This window comes from Acartia tonsa, chromosome 6 (assembly GCF_053477335.1).
Source record: "Acartia tonsa isolate MP-2025a chromosome 6, ASM5347733v1, whole genome shotgun sequence".
Lineage (NCBI taxonomy): Eukaryota > Metazoa > Arthropoda > Copepoda > Calanoida > Acartiidae > Acartia > Acartia tonsa.
The window spans coordinates 19,986,798-20,002,629 of NC_137265.1; the positions used below are offsets into that span (position 1 = coordinate 19,986,798).

A 15,832-nucleotide genomic window follows, 5' to 3' on the forward strand; every position below is an offset into this window, starting at 1 on the left:
ACGGCTCAAAGCTTTCAAAGCTATCAAGCTTTTGGTGTAAATAAAATACTAAAATTTGTCAGGGAGGGAGGGGACATTAGGCTGTTTATTACACTAGTCTCCAAAGGTTTATAATAATGTTTCTTATTCGTTGGCTTAAAAACTTTGGGGACATTTGTTGGTTTATTAAGTTGAGTGTCAATACAGTTCAACCACTTATTGTAATTAACAGAAGGGGGTAATTTTGTGTATCATCAATGGAAATATACATTAATGTATCGGCCATCTCTGTACATCACTGGTTGGTATCCCATCCCTCTTTTGAAGAACCTGACACATATGTGTCAAAACAATACGAGCATAATCTTTAAGTTTACAAAAGAAATAATGTAAATAATGTCACATATATAGCAAGGATCTAAAGGGATAAGGCAGTGGCCGATAAATGGAATTGCATGCCCAATGATGATATACAAAATTACCTCATCTGTACGGTATAATCAGTGTTTTGTACACCCAGTGTCCCCTCCCTCCCTGCATATATAGATATATTCGTTTGTATCTATTTAGTTTTTACAAACTTGTATATTGTTTGATCTAAGAAAATGTAAAAGAAATTACAAATTCTCTAACATTTATAATACATTTCACAGTTATATTCGTGTTCTAGATTTAAAGTTTTTTGAAAATTACAAAATATCCCTCGCTTTCACACAAAATACCCTTTTAAGCGCTAATACCGCTCAATTATCACAACTTTTCTAACCAATTTTTAAATCTAGTATCGATTTGAGGATATTGGATTTGATAACAACTCTTGTAAATAAACCTTTTAGAAGGGAAACACTTTTAATTATATGGTCAGTCCGTCCACCTGTAGGTCCATTTTATTGTCCGCCTTTTGGCTCCTTGATTGGTGGGCAGCTGTAAAAAAATGAAATCCTGATCTCGGCATATGTATTTTGTGTGAAGAACGTGTGTATGCTAAACATAAGATGACATTTACTCAGATATTTTACAGCACAAATGTCAACATCATGTTTCCACCAAATTTTATTTTTGTCTGCAAATCTCAGGGATCTTAAGGGATAAGACAATGGCCAATGAATAATGTACATCCCAAATATTGATTTACAAAATTACCCCTTCTGTAGATTACAATTAGTGGTTCCAACGTTTGGACACTCAACTTGAGGAAATCAACCACCAAAACTCAATAGAAGTCACCAAAGTTGACAATCAAACGAATAAGAAAACGTGATAGTAAAACTTTGGGGGCTAGTGTAAAAAACAGCCCAATGTCCGCTCCTCTGGTAAAACTAAAAAAAAGGAATATGTAATGCTGTTCCATGATTATTTTAAATTGTGTGTCAGGCTTTTATCTGAATAATTAAACTCTTAAATTGTAGAAAATTTACAATAGCTTAGTTTGCAGTCCATTTGTTTTCTGTTGCATTAAAACTTAAGTCGCCTTAATAAATGTATAAGTATACATGTATAATCCAGACAACTATATAGACCAAGTTAGCAAATTTATTTCTGGTAATTTCTAGGGACTTGGCTATGTTTAATGTTTGTATTTCCGATGCTATTAGCTGATTTTAAAGACTCAATACAAATTCGGGTAAGATCGCCACCCTGTGGACAGAGTTACATACAGCTCATGTCCCCTTTGTTCTTTCACTTTAATGGCGCCTCATTGATAAACAAAATTTAGCCGTCAGCCAGCCACAAACACTAGATTCATGAGCAGATGAGGTAATGATAAAAATAAAACAATTTGCAAACATTTTCTTATCATGAATTTTAAAAACTATACATTTGACTCAAATTTGTTACTTTTTTATAGAGAAAAAAGGATCTAGTACAGTTCACGGTAAAATGTTCCGTGGTACGATTATTCCAAAAATCTATGAATTTTAACCCTTACAGATCGGGCCCCTATTCCCACCTTAATAGATCGGGGGGGGGGGGGTCATATTGACCCCCCCCCTCTATCTCGGCTTCTGTTACAGATAAAGACGTAAAATTTTTTTCTGGTGGTTCATGTGTATTTTTAGAGAAAATTACTTTTTCTAGTCATAGTGGTCAGGCCGCTCCTTAGCCGCTTTTTAGCGGCCAGCCGCTAAATTTTAAAACAGCTGTAGAGCGGCCAATTTTGCAGCTAGGATGACCAAATTTTAGGACGAACTTTTATTTTTCATAACAAAAAAAATACTTTTTCTGATCATCGCCAAAAAACGGCAAATAACGGAAACTGCCATTTTCGGCGGTTACGGCGGTAAAACGGCGGTTGGCGGCGCCAATTAATATTTTTATCCGTTTATTATTGCTCAAGGATTTACCAAAAAATTTATAGGTCTCTAGCTGTAATAGAAGCCACGATATTCATGATATCCTAATAAAATCAACTCTTGCCGAAGTATAACTACTAAACTTAAAAAGTCATGAAGTCACAACTCTCTATCTTACCTACAAAAAAAATGACATTGAAAAAATAGAGGGGGGGGGGTCAATATGACCCCCCCTCCCGATCTGTAAGGGTTAAAGACAACTAGCTGCCAAATGGCTGAACCTACAAGTTGTTCCTGCACATCGTTATGAGCTGCATGAGAAGGCCTACAAATAATCTGCATTGGCCAAAATCCAAAGATGCACAGGGAAAGCTTGACTGAAGAAAACGCGCGTTAAAAACGTTTTTTTCGAGCTATGCGTTATTGAATATTGGCCGTTTTGCAGCTATTTGCCTTTAAAGTTCATCGATTTTTGTTAATAATCGATCCCAGGAATATTTTACCGTGAAAATCACTAGATCCAGAAAAAGTGAAGCAAGAAAAAGTAGCTCCACAGATTATGACGTCACACGATATAATAACCAATAAGAGGCAAGCATAAATTTTAACATTAGTGTATACTGGCCTCTCATTGGATATTCTATCGTATGACGTCATAATCTCTGGACCCACTTTTCTTGCTTCAGAAAAAGTTCTAAACTACATAGTTTTCACATTTTCTTTGAATAAATTTTTAAGAATCCAGACAGCAAAAAAATATTTAAATGCCAATTCAAATTTTTCTATGTTTTTCCATTTTGCAAGTTATATAGATATTTGTATTAATTTTTTATTAGTCTGCAGATACCAACATATTCAATTTCATTGTTTCAAGCTTACATAATTCAGTATTTCTGTAACTTAAGATCTCGCTAACCACTGCACTGTACTAATATAGTTCATCTTTATAGTGAAGCTTCTTGTAGGTACGGTGAAGGTATATAACTATTTTGAGGGAGGCTACGTCCAACCTCCAAAGAGAAATCGCGCCTCGGGGAAAAAATAACCCCCTAAAAACAAAAATAAAAAAATATTTTTTTCTTTTTATATTTTATCTGTAAATAATGCAAACGGATGAACGCAATGTCCTACAATTTTCAGGTTTAGGCTATTCACGGGGAGGTGAAAGGGAAGGGTAGAACACCCAACTTAGTATATTAAGGAAAACAAATACCCCTGCCATAAAAAAAATTTAAAATTCTTTCTTTTGAACTGAATTATCAAATTACACCCTTTTTGCCTCAAACAATTTTGCATAAATTTGTAGGCATTTTATAAATGATTCCTATGCAGAGTTTCTTTTCAACCTTTTATACCATTTTAATCTTTATAGAATTCCAGGAAACTTTATACCTCCTTCTTATATTATCAAAACAAGTATGATAGTATAAATAGAACATAAAAACAACAAAGATTGTAAAATATTTTAGTATGGCCACGAAACAAATTGATATCCGCTGGATTAAAACCGGTTCTCAGCTAAACTAAACAATCATGTATAGCATAGTAATACAGACATTTTTCCACGAATATTAAAAAACGAAAAATAACTGTACTATAATTTCTTAGATTTAAATCAATGAAAGTCGTTTTGGTTGTGTGTGCTTGCACGGTAAACATTTTCCCTTTAGATCTCAAAGATGGTTCAGGTGGCAGGTATAAGGTATAGCCTACAATTGAAATAAACTGAAAATGATATTTAGGGGGCAGATAAAAAGGTCGTCAATTCTACTATGTGTTTCCCTCAACGACAGCTAAAAATCACGTAAAGGTTTTTATGATTTTAAAAAATTAATTTCGTTGTTGGTATAAGCTGACTTTAAAGCTTACGGACATCCAAGATTATTGAATGTCTACGCTCTCATAATAAAGAAATGATACTAAAGTTGAAAGAAATTGAATTTATAGCGGAATAACCATAACATCATTCAGATTTTGACAAATATCATTATATCCATTCCAGGGCACATACAAAATAGTTGAATAAAACCAGAAATATAAAGGGATAAACTAACAGTCGATAAATTGATAAACAACAACAATGATGATTCACAAAATTACCCTTCTGTACATTACAATTAGTTGTTGAAACGCTTGAAACACTCAACTTTATGAACAAACCAATCAAAATTCTTAAAAGTCCCCAATGTTGTTCAGCGAACGAATAATAAGAACTTTGGGGACTATTTTAATAAACAGCCTAATGTCCCCTCCCTCCCTGGAATGAAACTCTCGACAAGGAAATGTCAGACGCCTGTATACACATTTTCAAAAGTTTGTTTAAATTTTTATTTCATGATAATTTAAATTTTCTGATGAAAAATTAATGCCAGTAGTTGATACAAATGTTGTAAAAGTCATTTATCGCATCGTATTATAGACAGCTTTCCGCGGACATTAGAATAAAACCAGTTTTTTTTAGCTTCGAGGGGAACTCACTATATAACCCTTCCTCCTCTCCCTTTTTTCTAACTCTATACATAAATTATGATATTCATTCTGTGATAAACCTATGACCGTTTGTAGTCTTGTTTTATATAAAAATAGCGGTTTCGCCCCTAGCCTCTAGGCTAAAATAAAAAATAAAAATTAAGTACTACTGGTGCTGTCAGTAGTTTTATGTGAACTAACTTCCCCATAAAAAAAAATGGGGGGAGGGATTTTTTGGTTTTTAGGGGTGTTGGGGGTGTCCCACCCCCTTCCTCCAAGAAAATAGCTTAAACCGGACGGACGGACAGACAGACATCAAGCTACTTTGTATTATAGATTATAATAAAATTGTTTATAATAACTTTTTTCATAATTTTATTCAAATAGATAATAAGATAAACAATTTTGTAAATTTGTTTTAATTAGATAGCAAATTGCAGTGCTATTTTGCAAAATTTAAACTTTAAAATTGTAATATAATTTTAATTAGTGAAAGTTTGCTTTCATTTGAAACTATTTTGTCAAAATCCCCTTTTTTGCAATTGACACAACTAATAATTCTCTCCTTACAATAAATTTCTTTTAAATCTGTTTCCAGTCAGGAGGAAAGGGGAAAATGGGCTGTTTTTTACACTAGTCCCAAAAGTTTTATAATAACGTTTTACTATTAGTTGGATTAACTAACACCTTTAGGGACTTTTATTTAATTTTGAGTGTCCAAACAATTAAACAAATTATTGGAATCTACAGAGGGTGTAATATTCTATATAAACCAATTTATCGGCCATTGTCTTATCCCTATAGATCCCTGGTTTCAAGCCTTGAAGGTGATCTCCTTAACCCCTAACAGTCGGGCCCCTTGCCGCACCTAAATCGGTCGGGAGGGGGGGAGGCGTTCAACGCCTCCTCCCTATCATCTCAGTTCCTATTACAGCTAGAGGGCTAAAAAAATTTGTGCAAGTCCCCTGTTTGATAATAAATTTCCGACCTTAAGTAAGTCAAAGTCAATTTTCGCTTCCTTCACTCCTTTATTTAACAACCTTTGTTTGTAGGTCCTTTTTTACTTAAAATTTCAAACGGCTGTAATTTTCTAATTTTTGAAGCTACAAGAACAATTTTTTTGCAGAAAATGTTTATCTTTATGTAAATTTTATGTAAGAAATAGCAAACATAAATTTCAGCGGCCGCAGCTGTACTTGACAGCTGCCTGCCACCGCAGTCGGCGGGAAAACGGCGGTGGATCTTTATGAAAATTTAATACTTTATGTAGACATGTAAGAAAAGCTTAAGTTTAACATTTGAAGTCTCTATGTCAAAAGTGGCGGCCACAGGAGTCTTTTAAAGATTTCTGGAGACCTGAAGGATTAGGACCTGCGGATTATACCTGGAACCTGAAATTGACTTGAATCAAAAAATTCCAACTCTCTGTTATGTGTCATACCCAAACTGCGTGACTTTTTAAGTATAGGCTCTATATCTTTCACACACAGATAATGAGATAGAAAAACCGGAGGGGGGGGGGGGGGTTAATAATGTATATAGAATACGTGGATATTGTTACAGGATAAATTTTGTCGTCAATTTAGGTTGCTAATATAATCCTTAGATATTGGTCAATACGCTTCTACATGGTCTGTGGATGGAATAGTGTAAATTTATTAGAGGGGGATGGGGTTGGAGATAACGTTATAATAGTCAGTTGGGAGAAACAATTTATCAGGGTATGCCAATATAGTTGATCTACTAGCGATTTAACTGACCTTGCCACTCTTTCCATTTTTAAATATGATGGGGGGTTAATTCAAGGTTCAATTGTGTACACCATTTACTCAATATAAATGTTTTTTTTTTTGAGTTTTACAAGTGTTTGTTTATCTAAATTTACAAAAACAAAAGTATTCTTTAAATCAAATTCTAATTAAACTTTTAGAAGCTGTATAATTATTTCTTATTTGCCCGTGTACTATCTTATCTTACATACACTCTTGGTCTATTGGGTGTTTGTCATCATGAAAACCCATGCATAATGAAATATGTTTATTGTACACATTCAATAGAAAGGTGGAATACAAATTTTTTGATTATACAAATAAAACTTTTTGAAACAGTTGGGTTTCATTTTAAATTTTATAGTATTCAAATAGTTTAAATTAAATAGCGGCTACGCCCTTAGAGTGTTTTCTTTTGGATCTATGTCAAGATCAGCTGTTTACCAAAAAATATTTTTCGCCTTTGGATGGGGTTCGTTATGTTTTTTTGTTTTGTTTTGGGAGGGTGGTGGTACCCTCCCACAAAAGTACTATAAACCTTCCCAGGACTAATGAGAAATCAAACTGTAAAGAAGAACAATATCAGTTCAGCATTTAGCGAGATCCATTGATACACTCAGACAGACAGTCAGAGGTTCTGTTGCTTTATCATAATATTGCGAAAAATATAAGTGTATACTAAAGAACTATGTTAAACAAGAATGACAGCATCCATAAAAATAAAGCTCTAAAATCAGATTAACCTATCGAAAATTTCGTATTACTGTGTACCATTTCCGTCATTAATAATTTTTTTATTTTCAGTGAAACCAGTAAGTTGCCGTTCATTGACAGGGCGCGTCTAGCAGTGATGGGATGGTCCTATGGTGGTTTCATTGTGCCAAAACTACTCGCCAATCATCAAAGGTATAAAACAGTATTACAATACATACTCAATATGTGTATAATGTGTATGTTTCTCTCAGATGGCTAATACTAAGAAACCCCACATCTCCTTCCCTTGTAACTTTACTCCATCCCCTGACCTAACAATGGAGGAACGTATTAACCAATATCTGTGGACTTAATTAGCAACCTAAATTGACGAGAAAATATTTCCTTGTCACACTATTTACGTATTTTATATGAATTATTGGGGACGGTTTCCATCAAAATATCTAGTAGATAACTTCTACCCCTCATCCTTTAAAAAAGATTGAATATAAGGGGGGAGCGGTGTTGCGGTTTTTTTTTATGTTTATTTTGTGCTCCCGGTTAGGTTTGTTTATATTGGGTACTATGTAGCCCAAGCATGGGTAGCACACCGCAGGTAAAGTCCCGACAGGGTTATACCTTCTGCATTGGTTAGGCACAAGAAAAAAAATGCTCACCTCCCCCCACCTCTTATTTTAAATTGAATTAAAAATTAGGGGGAGGGGTTCAGTGCTCGACAAACAAATTTGTAGGAAAGAACCACTTCATATGTTTTTTTTTTTTAAATTTATAGCTCATTATCTTTGCACGCTTCTAAATACAAATATCCTTTTATTATGTAAAATATATTTTAAGATTTTTGTATGGAAAGACAATCAACTTTGGAATTTATTATCAAATAAATCTTTTCCAAAATTTATTGCAAATTTAACACATTCTTCCCAAAATAAATAAAGTATAGGAAGTATATTTTTACAAGCAAAGCTTTTCTGTAATCAGGGTCGTTCTGTCCGTCCGTGTCGGTTATCTCTTCTCGCTAATTTAGATATGCTAGAATTGTCCTATCAATTTCAAACTTTGCATGATGATTCCTATAACAAATAGCTACAATTTCACAAGCTTAGCAACTCTATAATCGATAGCAAAAAGTCCGTGCGTCCATTTACAACAGGCTGTTTTTTTTACTTTTTTTGACAGAAATTTTTCATGTGATATAATTATCCTATTCATTTAATTTTTGGAATACTGATTCCTAGGACAAAATATAACAAAGTCCTAAATATATCAAAATATTAGATAAGCTTCTTACATTCGTAGTGAAGATTCTCTTGGCAAATTGAATTATAATTTATACTGAAAACTAAACTTTTTACTACTCTTGAAATCCTTTAATATGAATATTATGAATAAAGGGTATTTTTTTGGACATAATTGGGGGTGTTTTTGTGACTTGTTCTAAATATAATTAATTTCAGATTGCGGCGAGGCTCGAACCTGCAATGTGGTATTTCTATAGCCCCTGTTGTTAAGTGGCAATATTACGGTAAGAATATTAATTATCATTTTGTCAAATAAATAAAAAAGGATTTTTACCTGAAAAAACATTTGTTTGCCTAAACTGTTCTTTTTGTAAGCTTCTAAAACTAATAGACCATCTAATTTTTTTTCTAAGGATAGGCATACTTATAGAAGATATTTATTTAGATTCTGCGTATACAGAAAGATATTTGGGAACTCCTGATTCAAACTGGGACGGCTATGATGAAGCCGATCTTACAAAGTAAGTTATTTAGTAGCGATGCTTCTCTTAAAGACTATTTTCTGTGTCTGTTGGTCGTAACCAACAATATCATTCTGCACATCCTCTCCTGATTTATCCTTTTAATGGATTTATAACTGGATCTTACAATAGATTATCATGTACTCTAATAAAGTGAAACATGTAGCTGGCTAAAATGACAATCTGTCCATCCACTCCTTTACCCCATCTTCTTCCCTGACCAATAAATATTGTCCATGTTAGCAACCTAAATTGGCGATAATTTTTCCCATTTCAATATTCCATTATCATTTTCATTAAATACTTGTACTTGTTTTTTATTTTAAATTATTTTTCAAGGGAAGAAACAAAACGTACATACATACATTTATTGCATGTAAAAAGTATAAGAAACATATATTTTCTTTTACATTTATAAGATCTTATTTGTACAATTTCTTATATTGCGAGTGATCCATAAATTTTACCCCCCTCCCCCTTTATGTATACATATTTCAAAGCCTATATGTGGAGCTTTAACCTTTCCGACCTAAAATACTAAACTCCTATACAATTTTATATTTAAAAAAAAATATATTTTTGACTTGGAGTTATTTTCGGTTAACTAGTGATTAACGATATTTGCCGATTTTTTCGTGTGTCAAGAGATCTATAGGTGTAGGGAGAAGACAATGGACTAAAGATTGATGCATACCCCCTAATATGATAAACAAACTGCCCTCTCAATATATTGAAGTTATTGATGGAGATTTTGTACCTACTAATTAAGATTGAATAAGTCTTCAAAGAATTTAAACCAAAGAATGAAATCATTTGCTTATAAAACTTTGGGTACATGTTTAATTTACAGTCCAATGTCCCCAACGTCCTTGCGTGTATCTTATATTGCCCCCAAAGAGATGTTTATGACCTTATCAGTTGGATATGTTGGTATAATCTTTCAAATTGTAACTGGGACTTTAATACCAAGTAGGATGGGACATTGGGCTGTTATTACAATAGTTTTATTATAAAAATTTTTTTAGTCGTTGACTCAACAAGTTTGGGGACTTTTATTGAAGTTTGTTTGGTTGGTTCATTAGGTTTAGTTTTCAAATATTCGACTACTAAATGTAATCTACAGAAGGGGTTAATGTTGCTTATCATCATTGGGAATGTACATTAGACTATAAAAGTTTTAAAGATTTTTAATCAATATAATAGATTTGAAATCTGCATAAAATTTTAAGGATTTTTTATAAAATTCGTTTTTTATATAATTCTTTATTTAAAGGCGCAAATACGATTTAAGTTAATAAATTTTGACCAATAGGATAGCTGGATTGGAAACTACCTACGCTCTAATTGGTTGAATGATGTACGTCACTTAAGCTTCTCCAATCAGAGCGCAGATAGTTTTCAATCCACCAATCACAGATCTCAAAATTATTTAACTTAATTTGTATTTGCGCCTTTAAATAAAGAATTACATAAAAAACTAATTTTATAAAAAATCCTTAAAATTTTATGCAGATTTCAAATCTATTATATTGATTAAAAATCTTTAAAACTTTTATAGTCTAATGTACATCAATTTACCGGACATTGTCTTATCCTTTTAGATCCCTGCTTTCATACCCTCCTTTAAAATTTGAAGTAGACATATTATATAAGATTTTTTTTGGGTTAGGCTTGGAAGGATCCCTGAAGGGCTAGAGTTAGTTTTGAGATAAGTTGTTGAAACATGTGGACACTTAATTAAAATTTAATTCCCCAAGAAAACGTTATTAAAGACTCTGAGGACTAGCGAAATAAATAATGTTCCACTAAAGAGAAGAGTGATTCTGCCTAGATGATATAAATATTTTATATTTGTCTCAGCTTTATTTATACATCTTTAATACATCCATTCATTTCTCTTCTTTATACTTTATTCAGTAGCGAACATACTCTTTAAAAAAGGCCATGGTATGTTTGTCCATATGATTTAATGGATTTATTATTACTTAGATCTTACACTTAATTAGCGTGTAATCTAATAAAGTAAAACTTGTAGCTGACTAAAGTAACGACCCTGTCCCACATCCACCCCATTTATCCCGTCCTCTTCCCTCCTACGAACTGACTAATATATAATGACAGTAATAGCAACCTTTTTTGAGTTTTATTATTATGAAATTATTTATGAAATTAATCATCTTGTATTGCTTTTGTAAGATTATAATTGCAATGTTTGAATAAATTATAAGTTTGCAACGCTTTCCTTATGAAATAATTATCTTGTAATAAAATTTCATTTTATTATAATCATTAATCTTTTTAAATTCTAGTTTTTAAACTTAATAATCTCGAGCAGATATTCAAGGAATAATGAAATGTACAAGGATTTTACTTTTTTCAGGAATAAAACAATGGGCCGCAATTACTGAAAAAATACTTCTTCTGTGGATTAAATAATTTTACAGAAACGTTAAACCAATTAAAATTACCAATCAAGAAGAATTAAAAGTACCCAAAGATTTTCAGCCAATTAACGAGATAGCATTTTATAAAACTTAGGGTACCATTATAATTTACAGCCCTATGTCCCTCCCTCCCCTTATAGTAGACAATAATATTAACAAATATTATTTTTGAACGGAATTCCCTAATTAACCTATTTCCTAAAAATAAATCCTGTATCCATCCTACACCTTGAAAACTTATTTATACACACTTCTGGAATTTTTTAACCCTCCTTGAATCTTGAACCATACTTAGCCATAGCCTAACTTATAAGGAATATTATTCACTGAAAATTTGATTGTGATCTATTCGCTATATCAGAAATTTTGCAATATATTTTCAGTAGAATTTTTACTAATTTGAATGTGACCAAAAAAGAAATAATTTCAATAATTTAATTGTATTTCAGGATAGCCCACAATATCAAGTCCAATTCACTTTTGCTCATTCATTCCACTGGAGATGAAAATGTTCAGTTGGTCCATTCCATGTTACTTACCAGTGCACTAACCAGTGCTGGCATTACCTTTAATCAAATGGTAAGTTTTTATGTGTAAGTTTTCTTGTTACTTCCTAGTGTGTTCACTGCTTACAAGTGCTTAAATTACCACTTACTAAAAAGTAAGTATTTCATACCAATTATCAGTGTTAGTATTACTTTAATCAAATGGTAAGTTATAATATTGCCTTTCTTATTCAAATGATATTTTTTCTTGATACTTACCTGTGCACTTAACAGTGCTGGCATTATCTTTAATCAAATGGTCAATTTTTTTATACTACTTCCTAGTTTTCGTATTACCTTTATCAATTGATAATTTTTTGAAAAATCAGGTGGTAAATGTGTGTTTATGTTTACCTAAGCTTACCTTTAATCACATGGTAAGTTTTTATAGTGCTTAATAGTGCGCTTAGTGGTAGTTTAAACCTTGTTTAAATGGTAAGGTTTCTCTACGTATTACCAGTACTATTATCAGAAGTGGTATTACATATAATGAGCTGGTAGGATGTTTTATACTAGCTTACTAGTATTAATACTAGTATTAGTATTACAGTATGGTAAGATTTTACCTATGTTATTAAAATGATATTATTATCAGTGCTGTCATTACCTTTAATTTAGATATATTAATTACTAGTGTGCTTACCAGAAATCGTATTACTTTAAAACATATGTATGTCAAGCACCATTTTACAAGAGCAAGATTTACCCTTTTAACCTCTGTACAATGAATGTACAAAAGTGTGCGAGCAAATTGCATCTGCTCTTTTGTTGCGACCTGGCTGTGTTAATATTTCCAACGCTACAGGCTGACATTCAAAGACCTTGGGTTTAAGGAAGACACATATATAAAAAAGTTTCCTTTTATTGAAAATTCTTTTAAGTTGTTAAACCTTCAGGAAATCATTTAAAAACCTAAAGTTATATTAAGATTTAAAGAATATTTTATCTTACATTATTTAATATAATAAGTTTACATTTGTTAATTATGAGAGATCCCAAAAATAAAAACTAACATCTGATTAGTTTTTATCTGTGCAGAAAAATAGAAGATTAACTTAGTGTTGCAAAAGTACTTTTGTAACAAAGGTAAAAAATCAGGGCTCGGCGGCTGACTTTTTTATGAGAGTGTTTTTTGTCTCAGGATTTTTTTTAAAAATAGGCTGCTGCTTGGTGCAGAAAGCTTTTTAATTTTTCTTTAAATGGCGTCAATGCAACAAAACAAATTAGTGGATGTGCTTGGATTTTTTCAACCAAAAAAATGTTGGCGCTTGCAGCAGCAAATTACTAAAAAAAGAGGATTTGTTTTGTTACTGCGATTTTTAATGTTTTGAAGAATTGAATTAAACGAACAGCGGTTGGATTTTTCAAAATGATCATAGTTAGTTGCGAAAATAGGTGAATAAAACGGCAGGATAAATCTGCAGCTGTGATTGTGGCTGACGCACCTGTGGGTAAAATATTGCAAAGGAATCCAAACAAAAATAAAGAAATTGCACAAAAGAAAACTCAAATGTGTTTTCATTTGTGAGCTGAAAAGAGAGGGCAGACAGGGAGGGAAGGGACTTTGGGCTCTTTATTAAACAAGTCCCCAAAGTTTTATAATAACTTTTTCTTATTCGTTGGCTCACTAACTTTGGGGTCTTAGATTGAATTTTGATTGGTTTGTTCATTAAGTTGGGTGTCCAAACATTTCAACCACCAATTGTAATATATTGAGAGGTTAGTTTTGTCCATCATCATTTGGAATGAATTTCAATTTATCATCCATTGTCTTATCCCTTTAGATCCCTGGCGGGCAGATGATAAAATCTGGAAGATTCAACAAGTAAAACATTCTTTTCAATAAGAATAAAATTAATTTACGAGCAGAAGAATCGTTCTTTCATTGCTTAACTTGAATTTTATTTTCTACTTAAAATGTCTTGTTTGGTTTCACTGTTTCATTTTACACAATATTTTATTCCAGTGAGTCACTCAACCCAATTTTCAAATTTAGTATTTCTTTATTACGAAGGACTTATTCTTCTTGGGGCGATTTCTCTTATGAGGGTGGTGGTACCCTCCCTCAAAATAGTTATAAATCTTTCCGGGACATATGAGAAGGTACATTGTAAAGAAGCAAGATCCTTCGGTACACACATTTAGACACAGATCCTGCTGCTTTTATATTTAAGGATTCATGTTGTTATCTTTTTAGCTGTTGTTGACATTTTATTCTTTTTTAGATTTACCCCGAGGAGAGCCATGCCTTGCAAGGCGTACAATCACATCTCAACAACCTGATCATCAAGTATCTGGTGGACTGTCTGGGTAACTCAACTCTGGTGTATCCAGATGATATCACATACTCTCTGCTTGATTTATTCCGCGGTGACAAATAGATTTTATTACACATATTCGATTTGTTACAATAATGGAATACATGGATATTGTGTCAGGAGAATTTTTGTCGTTAATTTAAATTACTAATATAGTCCTCATATATTGTTCAGGGTAGAAGATGGGGTAGAGGGTAGGGGGTTTATAGTTATATTAGCCAGCTGGGAGATACATCTGGTTATGCGAGAATCTCTCATAATATCTACGTATTCTATATCTATTGTTACTGTTCAAGGTGAAATGTTGCTGGAATCGAATATTTTAAACAAAAATTAGAACTATAACGGCTGCCATTGACCAAATGGTTGAACATACAATATTATATGTTCTCAGGTCGTTGTATCAAGTATAATACAGCGCACATAAATGCACGTAAAGTTTATTTTAAAATGTTCGTTTCCAGGAATATTTAGAACAGTAGCAGATCTGATTTATTTAAAAGAGAAGTTCTGGTGTTTTCTGTATTGTCCGCGGATGTGTAAACTAAAAATAATAGGCAGTATTGATTTTATTTCAATTTCTCTGGACACTTTCTTTTGCCGATAAGCTCTTGCTTTTTAAAGTAAACAAATACAATTTAAACTTTTAGGGAATTGCAATAAGATTTTCAATTTTTTACACATTTTTGAATGTTTTTAATGACAATAAGAAAATAAAATTATGTTTTGTTTTTTTGACGGAAAAGAAATAACTTTTAAAAATTTGGATGCTTATATTACCCAGGTGGCCATATTTATGTATGTTAAGAATCTATTTTATTATGAGGAATTTAGAATCATTAATTAGATAATAATTAATAGGGAGGGAGGGGACACTGGACTGTAAATTATAGTTTTCATAACCACGTGATCTTATTCGTTGGCTCTAAAACCTTGGAAACTTTCATTGAATTTTTATTTGTTCCCAAACTTAACAATCAAAACCAAAAGTTTGAATATAAGGAGTAATTTTGAATGTATACCAATTTATCGTTCATTGTCTTATCCTTTAAGATCCCTGGCTCAGTTACATTGAGTGAACTGAAATGAGTATTGCATTGTCATCACAAATTATACAAACTTTATTGGCAGCACCTACTCCAATCAAATTTTAATTAAATCTTTGATTAAAGGGATTTTTAAAATCACAATTCATATTTATATCTGTAACATTGGTTAATTGATTTTTATATTAAAAATCAATCATAGAATGATTTAAAAAGATATTTAAGCAGGGGATACCAAACAATAATATTTAATCACAAATGGGTAAGTAATAAAAAGAGAGTTTATAGTAATATCATGTAAAAAAAAAAAAAAACTAGCGTATGCTCCCTTGGCATACACGGGCTCTGTATTTGATCAGTTAGGAAGGGCAAAAAATGGCTTAAACCATCCCAAGACTTAAATCTGGAAATAGAATAGCCTAAGATCATTACGGTAATATGTGAAGCTTCCCTAAATTGAAAACTGAATCGGTTCAGTGGTTATCGAAATCTTAA

General features: G+C 32.2%; 1 protein-coding gene across 1 annotated transcript in view; it reads left to right on the forward strand.

The window, feature by feature from the left end:
* Positions 1 to 14,624, forward strand: part of LOC145323011 (inactive dipeptidyl peptidase 10-like) — a 128,966-nt gene extending 114,342 nt beyond the window's left edge. The window contains exons 28-32 of the mRNA XM_080165398.1: positions 7,316 to 7,417; positions 8,680 to 8,747; positions 8,909 to 8,984; positions 11,878 to 12,007; positions 14,199 to 14,624. Of these exons, the coding sequence (XP_080021524.1) occupies positions 7,316 to 7,417; positions 8,680 to 8,747; positions 8,909 to 8,984; positions 11,878 to 12,007; positions 14,199 to 14,354 (532 nt within the window). The 3' untranslated portion in view covers positions 14,355 to 14,624. The remainder of the gene's footprint in view (positions 1 to 7,315; positions 7,418 to 8,679; positions 8,748 to 8,908; positions 8,985 to 11,877; positions 12,008 to 14,198) is intronic.
* Positions 14,625 to 15,832: the final 1,208 nt, after the last annotated feature.